Source organism: Silurus meridionalis, chromosome 15, assembly GCF_014805685.1.
Source record: "Silurus meridionalis isolate SWU-2019-XX chromosome 15, ASM1480568v1, whole genome shotgun sequence".
Taxonomy (NCBI): Eukaryota; Metazoa; Chordata; class Actinopteri; order Siluriformes; family Siluridae; genus Silurus; species Silurus meridionalis.
In genome coordinates this window covers 8,210,372-8,226,428 of record NC_060898.1, presented here as the reverse complement: position 1 = coordinate 8,226,428, position 16,057 = coordinate 8,210,372, and the positions used below count along the sequence as shown (strand labels likewise).

Below are 16,057 nucleotides of genomic sequence, written 5' to 3'. Positions count from 1 at the left end.
AACCCATCCTCATCTGGGTGACATCAAGAGTTTGATCATAAATCTTTCAACAATACAGAACACTGGAGAGTGCAATAAGGCATGCAATACATACTAAATAATTTAAGGATATACTGTATTCTTAAAGGAGCATATTCTGCACATAGAGGTCTGGGTCAGCAGCTGAAATGTGGTGTCTGTGTCCTCCTCTGCACTAAAAAATTTTGTCTAAAACAACACTTAATAACCACCAACACAAACATCCTGAATTCAGAATTCAACAAAAGGTTTTTTAGATTTACTTTTAGTTCCTTTTGTTTGTAAGCTGAACATATCTATCAGTAACTGCATTCATAATAATATATAGCTGCATTAATGGTAAGTTTGAATATTTCTTAATGCATATTTATATATTTTATTACTTAAAACATTGCTTTCCAAAATAATACTACATTCTCACACACACACACACACACACACACACACACACACACACACACACACACACACACACACACTCCATGTTGTACAATAGTAATGACAAAAATGAGTGTTAATTCTGGAACTAGTACTTATAATAACAACAACAATTATCTCATATATGGTAGGAAAGAAATCTGAACAGATACTGTAGCTGTGATTTTTTTATCACCATAAAACAACACAACTTGAAACAAGTTGTTCAAATGTTGATAACTTATATTCATAAAATTGGTTTAAAAAAAAAAGGATATACATAATGTTTGCTTATGTAGTTATAGAGATATTTTACAATAGCGCTGATTAGAGGCTTTTTTCAGTATATCTATATGTTATAATGTATTATTTCCCAAGTAGCAAACTGGCCCAACATTGGCACAATGTTTTATAGGGAGAGTCCACATAGCCACCCAAAACAGACATTGGACCAATTACTATAGCTCAAGTATACTAGCACTTGTATTTCCAACTGTATGTGCCTGTAATGCCATTGTAACTGAGTGAGTTGATCGCTGCATCTCTCACAATAAGTATATCTACAATGACAATGCAAACTATGCATGGAATCTTTTGTAGACATGGACAGTGACACATCATGTGCAATTATATTTGAAAAACAATCACTCATTTTGAGAGGTGTAGTTTTAAACAGATTGTAAAATATACTTATTACAATCATTGGGCAGATGCTTTTATACAACTGAGCTGAGATACAGCAGTTACTAATCAAAACTGTAGATATTTATTTCACAGTATAATGTAAATTCAAAACTACATCATAAGGTAGAGTTGCATCCAAACAGTCTCAAGGTTCTTGGTTTGATCACGAGCTCCAGTTATTGGCTGTGTGTTTTGCATGCTGTCCTCGTATTCATGTTCTCATAGATCCAAGTTGATGGTAAGAGGATTGGCTTTGGTAAATTCAAATGGTAAATTTGGTGAATGTGTGTTCATGGTGTCCTATAACAGACTGGTGTCTCATGCAGGGTGTATTCCTGTCCAGTATTCTGGAACCACTACAGCCCTGACTAGGGTAAAGGACATACTGAAGATGAATAGATTTAATAATAACCGAGCATTAAAGCTGATCAGGGTTAGATATTCGAATTTCACCTTCTTGTAAATGTTGGTAACTTAAACAAACATTCTTCACTCTGAATTATATCTACAGTATTTACAGTCATTACATATACCTTTAAATAAAATTCAGAAATGCATTCTACAAAAATATATTGCACATACAGGTTTATTGACAGAGTTGAACAACTGTATACAAAAGAGTTTACAATTTTTTCAAATGACAGCGAAAGATTGTCACAAGTATTTTAGTAGTAATCACACATATGCTAAGGTTACCTACAGCCTATGAGACATAATGAACCAACTTCCAATCCAGAAACATAAATAAATTCCATGTGAAAGTAGGAAAATTTAGTTTGTACTTTCTGTCATTTAATATTATGTTGAATTTTGATATTAATTTACTCGCCCTTTTTGCAAAAATACAACCTTTATTTACACAACCAACAAAAAATATAGACTTTTACCTTTAATTCACAGTAAGACTTTAATCCCAGGTTAGTTACTAGACAAGTAGGTACAAAGCTTATGAGAAATATTTCTTTCAGCTCAATCATCAAACAAAAATAAGAAAGCGTTAGAAAGAAAAATCATATACTTAGTGCTAAGTTAACTTAGAATAGTCCTTAAACATTAAATATTTGCAGTATAAATAGGACCTTTTTCCTTGGTTTAGGCAGATAATATTAGCTCGAAATGAAGTACAACATGTCTGTGCATTGCTTATTCCATTTCAGATTCACTTAAGTGGTTCCCCAACACATACATGCATATTTTTTTCTGGAGGCACAAACCAAGGTTTGTGTTTGTGTGGTATATGTTGGTGTTTTTACAAATGTAAAGGTCTGTGTCTATGTGTCAGTCACAGGCTCTTTTGGCATACAGCATCTCTATGAGCAGTTTGTTGCACGGTACCTCTCCATTGAGGTGTTTATAGCTCAGGTAATCTTCAGCCTGAGTGCTTAGAACTCGTAGCTCTCGCAGATGCAGCAGCAGCTGACTAAATCTGTCCACATACTGCGGATACACAGACAATGTGTATTCCAGCAATGCCCCACTCACCTGATGATACACACTTTCCACATATTCCTGGTTTTCCAATAGCTTCACATCTGGCAATAAATGAATAGTGAGCAGAGATAAAAGAGCAGACAGTTTGAGTGAGGGTGAATAGCAATAAGCACACACACAAACACACACACACACACACACACACACACACACACACACACACACATATATCATCATTATCATCATTACACTATAGTATCACATAACCAAGCTACCATTAAATACTACAGTAGGAATAGTTCTGCGTTTAAACTGCGTTTAAACATAATATGGTAAACATGAAATACAAAAATCATCTGTTTAAGTATATCTCATTTTCAGAAAATATGTATGTTTGGCCTTACCAGGATTGAACAGGATGAGGTACTTAAAACAGGTGATCTCCCTGCAGTCTAAATGTAGCTTCTGAAGACTCTGGACCAGTTGCTGTGCCCCTCGTACAAACTCACCTAGGATCACCCCTGCCTGTGTCAGCAAAGAAGTCAGGCCCACCTAAAAAAAATATGTTTGTATTATATTGCACCAACCCTACAACATATAACTGCAGTGAAGTGAATGAAATGTAAACTTTCAGTTTCAATTTAAAAAAATACTGCATTAACTATTAAGAAGATGTTTACATAGTACATCCATCTGCACAGTCTCAAACATAATTGGACAAACTAACATAATAGCCAAACTTTACTCATCAAATGCTGAGTTCACTCCCTTTAGATGCCTTGCCAGGTCTTTACTGTTTACTGTGGTTGTTGCTTGTTTTGCTTATGGGTTACCGCCTACAGATTTGTCTCCAATAAGTTAGAAACCTGCTCAGTTTGGTTAAGGTCAGATAACGATAATTTAAGAACAATCTCTTTACCCTAAGTTGCTCTTCTTAAGGTAAAGACATTGTTCTTGAACGATTTTGCAGCTTGTGACTGAATCTAAACGGAAAGTGTAACCTTACACATTTCAGGCAGCAGTCATTTTTATCAATAAACAACAGTGACCCAGTTTAATTGGCAGCCATAAATGACCATGTCATTACATCCTTTCCTTTTGATACTCTTTTGTTCACTATATTGATGACTTTCTTCACTAGCATTCGCACCTCGTGGGACCACATAGTGACAGTTTCTATGAACCAAATGCAAATAGACTAACTCCAAATCCAAGTCCTTAATTTTCTCCTTAAGACCCTAAAGAGGATATTGAGGACAGCTGAGAAGATCATCTGAGTCTCTCTCCCTCTATCATGGATAATTACACCACACGCTGCAGCCGCAAAGCCAACACCATTGTGGACGACCTCACACACCGTCACACACACTCTTTACCCTCCTGCCATCAGGAAAGCAGGTCCGAAGCATCCAGACTGTGTAACAGTTTCTTCCCTCAAGCCATCAGGCTTCTCAACAAAGAACTGAACTGAACTGAACTCACACACACACACACACACACACACACACACACACACACACACAAACACACACACACACACACACACACACACACACACACACACACACACACACATATATCATCATTATCATCATTACACTATAGTATCACATAACCAAGCTACCATTAAATACTACAGTAGGAATAGTTCTGCGTTTAAACTGCGTTTAAACATAATATGGTAAACATGAAATACAAAAATCATCTGTTTAAGTATATCTCATTTTCAGAAAATATGTATGTTTGGCCTTACCAGGATTGAACAGGATGAGGTACTTAAAACAGGTGATCTCCCTGCAGTCTAAATGTAGCTTCTGAAGACTCTGGACCAGTTGCTGTGCCCCTCGTACAAACTCACCTAGGATCACCCCTGCCTGTGTCAGCAAAGAAGTCAGGCCCACCTAAAAAAAATATGTTTGTATTATATTGCACCAACCCTACAACATATAACTGCAGTGAAGTGAATGAAATGTAAACTTTCAGTTTCAATTTAAAAAAATACTGCATTAACTATTAAGAAGATGTTTACATAGTACATCCATCTGCACAGTCTCAAACATAATTGGACAAACTAACATAATAGCCAAACTTTACTCATCAAATGCTGAGTTCACTCCCTTTAGATGCCTTGCCAGGCCTTTACTGTTTACTGTGGTTGTTGCTTGTTTTGCTTATGGGTTACCGCCTACAAATTTGTCTCCAATAAGTTAGAAACCTGCTCAGTTTGGTTAAGGTCAGATAACGATAATTTAAGAACAATCTCTTTACCCTAAGTTGCTCTTCTTAAGTTAAAGACATTGTTCTTGAACGATTTTGCAGCTTGTGACTGAATCTAAACGGAAAGTGTAACCTTACACATTTCAGGCAGCAGTCATTTTTATCAATAAACAACAGTGACCCAGTTTAATTGGCAGCCATAAATGACCATGTCATTACATCCTTTCCTTTTGATACTCTTTTGTTCACTATATTGATGACTTTCTTCACTAGCATTCGCACCTCGTGGGACCACATAGTGACAGTTTCTATGAACCAAATGCAAATAGACTAACTCCAAATCCAAGTCCTTAATTTTCTCCTTAAGACCCTAAAGAGGATAGTGAGGACAGCTGAGAAGATCATCTGAGTCTCTCTCCCTCTATCATGGATAATTACACCACACGCTGCAGCCGCAAAGCCAACACCATTGTGGACGACCTCACACACCCGTCACACACACTCTTTACCCTCCTGCCATCAGGAAAGCAGGTCCGAAGCATCCAGACTGTGTAACAGTTTCTTCCCTCAAGCCATCAGGCTTCTCAACAAAGAACTGAACTGAACTGAACTCACACACACACACACACACACACACACACACACATACACACAAACACACACAAAACTGTGTAACTGATCTTTACAACCCGGACTCAACACACACTCGTACTCACTTCGCACACCCATGACTTCAGCACAACTCACACTACATCACTTCATTACCATACACTGTTTACATGCCGTTTTTGCACATCTTTCCTGGATTGCTGCTATTTGCTCTTTTGCACAATATTTTGTTTACATTTTTGCTACTGTTCACTTTATCTCGTTATGACAGGTTTACTGCCGGAGCTATTTTGTGTTTTGTGTATTTGTCTTGCACTGTCCTGTATTGCCTTTGCACTGTTTGCACCAGGTTGGACACGATGCACTTTATGTGGCGAGGACACTTACTAGTCCTTAGCCCTGTGTTTTTCTGTTTCTGTGATTGTTGTTTTATGTTGTTGTATGTAGCATTAGGGTTCTGGAGGAACGTTGTTTCATTTCACTGTGTACTGCGTCAGCTATATATGGTTGAAATGACAATAAAGCTTCTTTACTTGACTTGACTTGACTTTTCATAAAATAAGCAGGAAAAAGGTCACATCTGGCCAAAGGTGGGAAGTAACGGAGTACAAATACTTCGTTACTGTACTTAAGTAGATTTTTCTGGTATCAGTACTTTACTCCACTATTTATTTTTCAGACAACTTTTTACTTTTACTCATTACATTTTTACACAAATATCTGTACTTTTTACTTCTTACATTTTCAAAACCGGTAAATTTGGTTACATTTAATCCACTGATTGTGTGAAATATAAAATTTTTCTTTTCAATGCGCCGATTTTAGCCGAACAACAGTCTTTTTCAATCCGCTGGTGTATAAAGTCCTGTCTCTCACTCTTTACGAAGATAAGATTCAGCAGGCAGAAGGCAGTAAGAAGTTTGGGGTTAATGTGGATGAGACAGAGGGAGTCAGTGATGAGAACATGACTGAGAACAGACACATTCATGATTATCATCATCTTTTCTCTGCTTGTGTTCTATATGTGGATCTTCAGCCTGGACACATTCATTAGGTAACAACATTTTTAATTCGTTTTGTATTAATATATATATATTTGGCTGTCAAAAATTCAAATTATTGTAAACGGCACTAGAATGAATGTTATTCAGTGCGCATTTCTGTTTTTACCATTTTTATTAAAAAAAAGAAATTTAAATAAATAAATAAATAAATAAAAAAGAGGTGAAATTAAAACATCCAGCAAAACATATACTTATTCACAACGTCCCTTCTTTACTTAGATGATTGTATATATAAAAGCTTCTTGACTTGAAGAGGTGCACTTTTTTTCGGTATCACCTCATTAACTGTCCGTGTGGAAACATAGCAAATGCTCTTAATGATGTCACATCTCTGCACTGTTATAGCCTTTATATTTAATCACTGTACATATGCTTACATATATATCACATGCTGTACATATGATACATATTTATCTGCACTATTTGCACGATTGCTACTTTTTTGCACTTCTGGTAGATGCCAAACGGCATTTCGTTGCTGTGTACCTGTACTGTACAATGACAATAAAGTTCTATCTATCTATCTATCTATCTATCTATCTATCTATCTATCTATCTATCTATCTATCTATCTATCTAATATTAATATGATGTGAGGTCCAGTTAACAGCTAAAACAGGTAGAAGTAATAACTACTTTTTACTTAAGTACATGTCAGAGCCAAGACTTCTTTACTTTTACTTAAGTAAAAAGGTATAATCAGTACTTTAACTTTTTCCAGAGTATTTGAAAACATGAGTATCTGTACTTCTACTTAAGTAATGGATGTGTGTACTTTTGCCACCTCTGCATCTGGCACATTTAACATTTAAACCTGTTAAAATGCAGGTACAGGTTAATACAACCTGTTTTTTTTTTTTTAATCACTTTAACTATAGCTGTTAGTTTACACTTCAATTATGTCTTGCTTTATTTCAAATCAATTTTCCTGGTTTATGTAGGCCAAATTAACCATTTATTTTACTGTACAAATAATTTTGGACGACCTGTATGCATTTTACTGCACAGGAAAAATACTAATTTACACTCTCTGGATAGTAAAATAGAGTGATGCTTGAAAGTTTATGAACTGCTTAGATTTTTCTGCATTAATATTAACTAATATTAACAATATGAAATTCTAAAAGCAGACAAAAAGAACCAAATTAAACCCAATTGTCATTTATTTATTGAAATAAATATTATATAATGTGAACTTTTAGGGGAAGCAGTTAAGTTGAAGTTAAAATTAGTATCTGCTATTTTCAGTCTATAGCCTGAGACTAAGGTGTGGGTGAGTGCCCTGTTTAATTTAAAGAATAGTGATCTAGCAAAGTTTGATCTTTACATCGTATGTTTGTTCTGTGCCAGATATTGCCTACTGCTCTTTTGCTCTCCCTTCTGTCCGACCTCTTTCCTGCACACAAGTGCTGATTCCACCCAATTATTGCCTTCCTGGGAATTATTGCTGGTCCAGTTAGCGACCCATTAGCTTAGAGCTGAAGGCCCAAGAAAGGCAGGGTTTTGAGTATAAAAGTTGTGATGCCAAAGCAGAAAGGAGAAGCGGAGACAAGTGAAGTAAAGTTATGTTTAGTTGTATTATGGGAAGTATGTATGGTAAAACATTGTTTATTTGAATTCCCGATGCTTGAGGATGATTTTTTTTACACTAACACCTCCCCATCCTGCCACAACCTGTTGTTCATACTTTCCTTAAAAATGCTTAACAAGTCAGAAGACTAGTGGAAAAATGCTTTGTGGCTCGATGAGACCAAAATAGAACTCTTTTTCTAAATTAGAAGCATTATATTGGATAGAGGAAAACATTACTTTCTAATAGTATTTCCATAAGAACCAATCTGTAAAACAATGTATTGTGTATGGGTCTGTTTGGTGCACCTGGACAAAAAGAGCTTGTTAACTTATATGAAACAATGAATTAATGAAATCATTAAGTTTTATCCTTGAACGGATTGCAGCAAGACAACAAATCTAAGCATTCAGGTTTTCCACTATTCTACTAGTCTAATGATTAAAGAAGAATTAAGTTAAAGTTTTGAAATAGCCAGATCAGTTCTAAACTAAATCCAATAGAAGGTTTGTGGAAGGACCTAAACAAGCAGTTCACATAAGGAAACCCACCAACATTCTAGATTTGAAGTTGGTCTCTACTAAGGAATTGGCTAAAATTTCTTCAAGCTAATATACAGGGATCATCTTCCGATGAGCGCTTCCTCCAGCAATTACTGTGGGTATTTGCTCCCCATTCTGAATTCTAGGTGAAGATTCTGAGAAATTCTGAGAAATTTCCCCACTGTGGGATGAATAAAAATTTCCCCACTGTGGAACGAATAAAGGTTTATTTTATCTGATCAGGTTACAAAAAAAAAATCTGACTCTCTCTATTTCCAGACCCACCCAGAGACACAGTCATGCTCTGTATAAGACTATAACTGGGACTAGAGTAGTAAGATTGCCTCTCATGTACACAAAAAAAGGTACCCTGAAAATAATATCAGTCCAAATATACTTGCTATCTATTAGCAAATGCAATCATTTATTCCTTAAAATAACTGTTAAAATAATGATTGGTTTTTTTTGTGTATGTTTATTTGTTTTGTAACTGTACCTTCTGTCCAGTAATGAGTAAAATAGTGTCTTGTTCATCATGATGCACCTGTCTGGAGATAAAGTCAAGCACCAGAAGCTCACTCCAACAGTTTTGCAGTAATTTCATCTGATCCCCCACCTGAGAAAGGGAAAATAAGTGGTAAATTGTTAATCATTCTGGTCAATACCAAGGTAAAACATTCAAAGGAATATCAGAACATACCAGCACCAAACATAACATGTATTAGTATTAAATATGAGGCTGAAAACTATTGTAAGCTTTAGCAAAACCAGCAATGCATTTCTCTTTGTAGCTCTTTCTACCTCTATCTTTTTTTGTCACTCAGTCATTTAGCTGTGTTTGGGAAAACTACTCTTGAATCTTGTACTTTGTCTAAAACTCAATCTAGCCAAGAGCATTTCTCCTGTAACACATAAATGGAATATCTTTTAAGTCTAAGGTATACTGAATCTTTTTCTGGGGCACCTAAAGTTTTTTGTCCTAAAGCGCTAAAATATGTCCTTTCCAATACAAACATAAAGTATAAAACAACGATTACAACCAACTAATAAGGTTAATTGGCAACAGGTCAGTAAAATGATTGGGTATAAAAAAGAGGTTCTTAGAGATAGAGAGGCTTACTTCTCTCAAAAGTAAAAATGGGCAGAGGTTCACCAATCTGCAGAAATACTGCATATACAAATTGTAAAAGAATTTCAGAATAAGCTTCCTCAACATCACAATGCAACGACTATAATTATCTCATTATGTACATAATATATTTAAAAAAATTCAGAGAATCTGGAGAAATCTATGTGTGCAAGGGACAAGAACAGAAATCAACGTTGTTTGCCTGTGATCTTTGGGCCCTCATTTGCCACTGCATTAACGCATTATTGTGTAAATGTGCACAGAAACACCTCCAGAAATGAACACAGTTCACTGTGTCATCCACAAATGCAGAGTAAAGCTCTATCAGGCAAAAAGAAGAGGCCAAATGTGTGCAGGATCCAGAAATGCCACTGTTTTCTTTGGGTGATTCATCTTGGCTTATTATTGGTGTTCAGGTCAAAGACCTGCCTTTGATGGTACGGGGCTAAATTAATGCCTATCAATGCTGAATGCTATCTTTTTTTAGGGAAGGCTATACATATTAAGACAACAGGATGGCTTTTTTATAGAAAGGTCCAGGTGCTGAACTTGCCTGCTTGCAATCCTAACTTTTCCCCAATTTATATATTTTGGTGCACCATTAAAACAATTCCACAAAAAAGACCTAGAACTGCTAAGCAGCTAGAATCCTGTACCAGACACAAATGGGACAACCTTCCTCTCGCAACACATGTAAACAAAGTGGAAATTCTGGAAAACACAGCATATCAGAACTAATACTTCATACCAACTGTCAAGCACAGTGGTGTAAGGGTGATGATTTGAGCTACAGGACCTGGGCACCTTGCACTCATAATGTTGACTATGAACTCCTCTGTATATCACAGAATTCTTGAGTTAAAGCTTGGCCAAAGTGAGTCATGTAACAGGACAGTAATCCCAAGCACACCAGAAAATCTAAAACAAAATGGCTAAAAAATAAAAGAAAAAGGTATTGAAATGACCCATTCAAAGTCCAGACCTAAACCTGACTGAAATTCTGTGATCGGACTTCAAGAGATGTGTGCATAAACAATTGCACACAAAGCTCAATGAACTGAAACAACATTGTGAAGAAAAGTGAACTAAAATTCTTCCACAATGATGTGAGAGACTGATAAAGTCATAGAGACACGATTACTTAAAATTATAGCTACAAGCTATTAAATTATAAGGTAAACTTCGATTGTCAACACATGGATACTCCAATTTTGGCTTTATTTCTGTCAAATAAATAATGACGGTGTAATATGGCATGTGTTCATCTGAGGTTGTATTTACCCAATTCTAAAACCCAATAAGGACCAGATAATTTTTTTTTATATCCTGACATGGTAATCCATAGAATTTAAAGAGAGCATACTTTCTTTTTTACATATCAGTCTGGGTCAGCCCTGTGGCTCTGTTAATGGTGCTTCTGGGAGTGACCCAAAATACAGCTTTATCCATTCTGGTTCCGTGTGATGAGTATCTGTCCCAGACGGCAAAGGTTGTTGGTTTCAAACAAAATGATATGATGTCTGCTTGCCTCCATTGTTGCAATAACCGAATAGAGCAAGACTAATCCTGCCTATTGAGACAAATACAAATTGTAGGATATGCTTGATTAATTGCCATTTTATAGCCTGCCAATATCATAGAGGGCATATTATGACAAACTAAATGTGCCATGATTGATGGGATAATTACAACTAGGGTTAATCATGCAGTAATTCAGTATATTGGCAAAATAATAGACTTCAATTTACATTTCTCTTCTACTTAATATATCATCTTATTAGTTTTTTGTTTTATTTTTAAATTGCTTTCACTCTACTTATTCTACCTGATTTTAGTCTGCCTTTTTCTTGCATCTTCTAAGAACCTGAAAGAACCACCAATTAAAAACATACGCCAAACCTGAATGCAAGCACTTTTCTCACCATAAACAATGCCATGACTTAAATCAACTCTGAATATTTCACTGAGTATAAAGACAATGTAAGAGTGTAACCCACTATACCCTTAATTTCACATACCAAATGTAATTGTTCATATCCAGAACCTGTTTATCTGTGGGGAAATTTAATATGTGTGTTTAGTTCTCCTGGCCAGGTGTGACAATATAACGTGGAAACAGTCCATCAGCACAGTGAGAGTAATGAAAGCAGTTTTCATGCACTCCGTTGCTAAACCCAAATCCGCTCCCACAGCCATTATTACTGAGCTTAGCAGCATCTGGACTCAAATGCAGATAGATTTGACTGCAGCTGAGCCTATATTTTTCTAGTGATGACTCAAAGATGACAGGACAATCTATAGCAGGCAGCAGATGTGTGTGTGTGTGTGTGTGTGTGTGTGTGTGTGTGTGTGTTTGCGTGTGTTATGCACAGGTGACAAAGTAAACGTTTGTTTTTCTGCTGAAAAACTCTAAATTAGTTTACCTCTATTTTTTGGACAAATTCTCACCCAATTTTCTTCCACAATTTTTGTTCATTAATGATTTGTTTGAATCTCCTGGAAACTTTTGCAAAATATACATGATTTGACATAAATGGTCGTAATTGTTTCCGTTATTGTTACATTCAAAATGATTAACAACAAAAACAATTACAGATACAAATAATAAATTGCACCCATCCCAAAAGGCACCAGTGGCCAGTTCTTGCAAAGTTGAATGGAATGATAGCATGACCACACTTATGAAGATTTTGCAAAGACAACTCAATTTTAAACCCTGTGAAATGGCTGCTGAAAGCTAATCTGTTAGCAGAAATCAGAAACCCGTTTGTAGATTTAGTGCAAAGATGCAGTGTACCAAGTTTGAGCTTAATTTAATTTGCAGTCTACAGTTATTTCGCCATTTGATATTTATTGAGATTCAGAAACGGGTTCAGAATTTTACGAAAATACACAAATATTCATGAGTTTCACATAAAATGTCATTCATAAGTTCCTTGATAATCAGCAAATACCGCATCCTGGTCAGAGCCACAGGGAAATACCTGCCTATTACAAGAAACCTCATATACCTATTCATGCCTAGAGGCATTTTATCAAACCAATGATAATGAAGCTCCTTTTTGTTTGGGTTCACCCAAAGAATCTGCTGAACAATACCCATTTATAGCATCACGTTATAATATGTCACATTATCAATTAATGCCACAACAATAGTAGAAAATACTCACAGCCTTTAGATTAATTTGTCAAGAGTGCAACTGACATTTACCAAATATTACTTTGCCAGTAACTTTTTATCCTTAAAATTACAGTACTGCAAAATTCTGTATCAAATAAACAACTCATAGTATTGGTGCACTTTGCATTATCAGGATGAGCTGTGTTCTATTAGGGCCAGGACTCTTGAAACAAGATTGGCATTGTCATAAAACCATATTGAACACCAGGGAGAACACGCACATATGTGCAAACTGACTCGGACAGACACAAACACTCAAGATGAAACTGATGAGTGAAGCCTCCAAACACTATTTGACTATATCAGCTGCAAATTTGATCATGCCACTGCACGATAACTATGTACTATAATCATGTTTTCTAGTTTAATGGTGTTAGGAATGTTAATTAGAGTTAGTCTTGGGATACTGTGTATTGTGGCCGTGCAGATGAAAATCCAGTGCTAATATTAGTTTTGAGGTTTTAACAATCAGGAGCTGTTTATTATGTTAGATTTCATTTACTTCATTGTAAAACTCCATTTATACACCGTTCCAATCTTCTTGTCATTGGTTTCTTCCTTACCTTGAGTTTTTTGAAGAAGCTGCAGCTCCGTGCCCACTCCACAATGAAGAATAGTGTTTGGTCTGCGATGTGGCACATTATAGCAAAGGTTGAGAGCGCTTCATTGCTGCCAGAGCTCTGGTTCTGTTGCAGAAGAGCCAGGTGTGTGCTGATCTTACTCCGTACCAGCAGCTCATCCTGCTCACAGTGCACAATCTCCAAAACCAGTGCGGGCAAGTCCAGGCCAGTGTGGGGTGTAGGTGAGTTAATAGTATGATTCTGATAGGTGTAGGTGTATCCCCCAGTGGAACCAGGTGAGCTGCTACTCGCGTAATGGTCAGGAAACTCAGATTTGATGGTGCGACAGGGCAAAGATTGGTGTGGATACTGAGACTGCAGTGGACTGTGGGAACCTATGCTAATGCAGCCAGGTGTAGTGTACAGGCCCTGCTCATACTCTGCTGATGTGTTGGAGAATGGCATGTTCAGCATGATGTTTTTAGGTGTGGAAATGTCTGTGAGATTGGGCAATGTGTTACTAAGGGCATAGTCTGTCTGGTCAGGTGACATGACTGGTGGCATGGACTCCACCTTTACCCCACTCTCCCGGTTTAAAGTTTTTTTCTGCTGCTTTAAGGCCCGGTCTCGCTTGTACATTGGCCCAAACTTATTTCGGCCTCCACGCATTCGGTCTGCACGAACTGCTGGAAATTAACAGGAACAAAAAGTTCTGAAAATCCACTTTTCCAAAAGCTTCAAGGATGTACTTATCTTCCTGCAGATGTCCTTTCTAATTTAAACAAATGCTATTTATAGTAATTGCGGACTTTATTTCGAGAGCAATGTGTTTAGATTCATGCTTACCTTCGAGTCGCATGCCCACAGTGAGGCATTTCTGGAAACGGCAGAAAGGACAACGCTTTCGTTGGGTCTTGTCAATTTTACACTCCTGGCTCTCTGCGCAGGTATAGCGCTTATTGTTTTGTACTGTCCTCTTAAAAAAACCCTTTAAACAGAAGTCATATAAAATTCTGAATATTTAAGACTATACACAGCAAGACACAGAAACACATTTTAAATCTAGCTTTTATATTGCAATACATTTCAATTTTTTTAAATAAAGGAGGCTGGAGGATAGATAGTTATTTCAAATGTATGCGCATTCACAGCAATTTAAAAATCTTAATGAATTTTTATTTTTAGTAAGTTAACTTGTACCTTGCAGCTTTCGCAAGTTAGCAAACCATAGTGATAGCCTGATACGTTGTCCCCACACACTGGACACAACTCTTCCAAATCCACACCATAGATGCATTCCATCCTAATTTACAACACACAATAAGATGATAGAAACTAGATCTACAAATTGTTATTGCTGACAGAAATCTTAATTTTTTAAATATTTAATGCGAGCTATTTTCATCCAATGTTTAGATATACTGGTATTTTTTAGTTCTAATAAGCTATATTTAGTTTGATATTGTAATCAATTATGATAAATGGAAACCATCAATTCATCCATCACTAAAAATGCAAAATACCACATATACCCATTTAGGAATTAAGCACAAAACAGGCCTAGTCTATTTCAGTTACCTGTTGGTCCACTGTCACTGTTTTCCTGTGAAAAGACAGGCAGAATGTTGAGAAACTGTCATCCGTCAAAAGAGCACTAGTCCAAAGGGAGAAAGTTTGCAACTGCTCGGGTTGTAACACCTATGTAGTTTGACTGCTCCTGGTCACTTGCGTGACATCCCTTTATATTCACCACACACACATACACACACCCATGCACATGTGGACACAGTGATAAACAAAGTGACAGACATAGTGACAGACAATTACCTATCTGCAACAGTTAGAGATAGAGCTTAGGGAGGAGCCATTCATCTGTATATTACACACCTTTACAATCCTCTCTCAGACCAATGTATTAGCAAATTATTAGCGAATGTAAGAGCTTAACCATGTTAGCCAGAATATTGATGTTTACATTAATATTAGTCAACATCAACATAACCATAACCATGTTTGTTTGTTTTTTAACAATTAAACATATTTAGGACTGTTGATGGTGTTGGGAACAGTTAGCAGTGGGTGTTGCAATTAATAATCACACATGATTGGTGTATTGAGTATTTGAGTATTGAGCGTACTTAAGAAACTTAAAAAACTATACATTTCAAGTCTAAGATTCTTAAAAAAAAAAGCTTTTCCTTAGCAATATGAAATTCCAACACACCTATACACTAACATAGTATTAACAGCACATAATACTGTAATTAACATATGATAATATAAAATACAACATTAAAGTCAAATGTTTGCATTTAACCGATTAAAACTTGCATGACTTTCCATATCAAATAAGTATTAATAAATTGTGAGTTATAGAAACTAAGCACCTTCAGAAAGATCCAGAAACACAGATCTGTATGAGGTAGAATGTCAATCCACCATAATATAACACCTGCCTTAATAATTGCACCGCTAATGAAAACGTGTGTAAACCAACTCTGAATACAAGTAATTTTCTCCAGAATAACATTGGCATAACCATTAGATTCAGGATGCAGAGTCTGACTAGAGTCCTTTTGGTCATTTATAGACCTGTGCAGCAGTGCCAGCTTGAGAGTGCTAGGGTTTAAACTCA

The 16,057-nt window shown here is 36.3% G+C and overlaps 1 protein-coding gene across 1 annotated transcript; it reads right to left on the bottom strand.

Moving 5' to 3' along the window:
- Positions 1-1,689: 1,689 nt before the first annotated feature.
- Positions 1,690-15,120, bottom strand: nr5a1b (nuclear receptor subfamily 5, group A, member 1b). The gene is made up of 7 exons (XM_046868171.1): positions 15,001-15,120; positions 14,623-14,725; positions 14,269-14,410; positions 13,426-14,108; positions 9,049-9,168; positions 4,304-4,451; positions 1,690-2,651 (listed from the first exon to the last, which is right to left on the bottom strand). The coding sequence occupies exons 2-7, from the start codon at positions 14,722-14,724 to the stop codon at positions 2,398-2,400; spliced, it is 1,449 nt and encodes a 482-aa protein (XP_046724127.1). The 5' UTR covers position 14,725; positions 15,001-15,120; the 3' UTR covers positions 1,690-2,397.
- Positions 15,121-16,057: the final 937 nt, after the last annotated feature.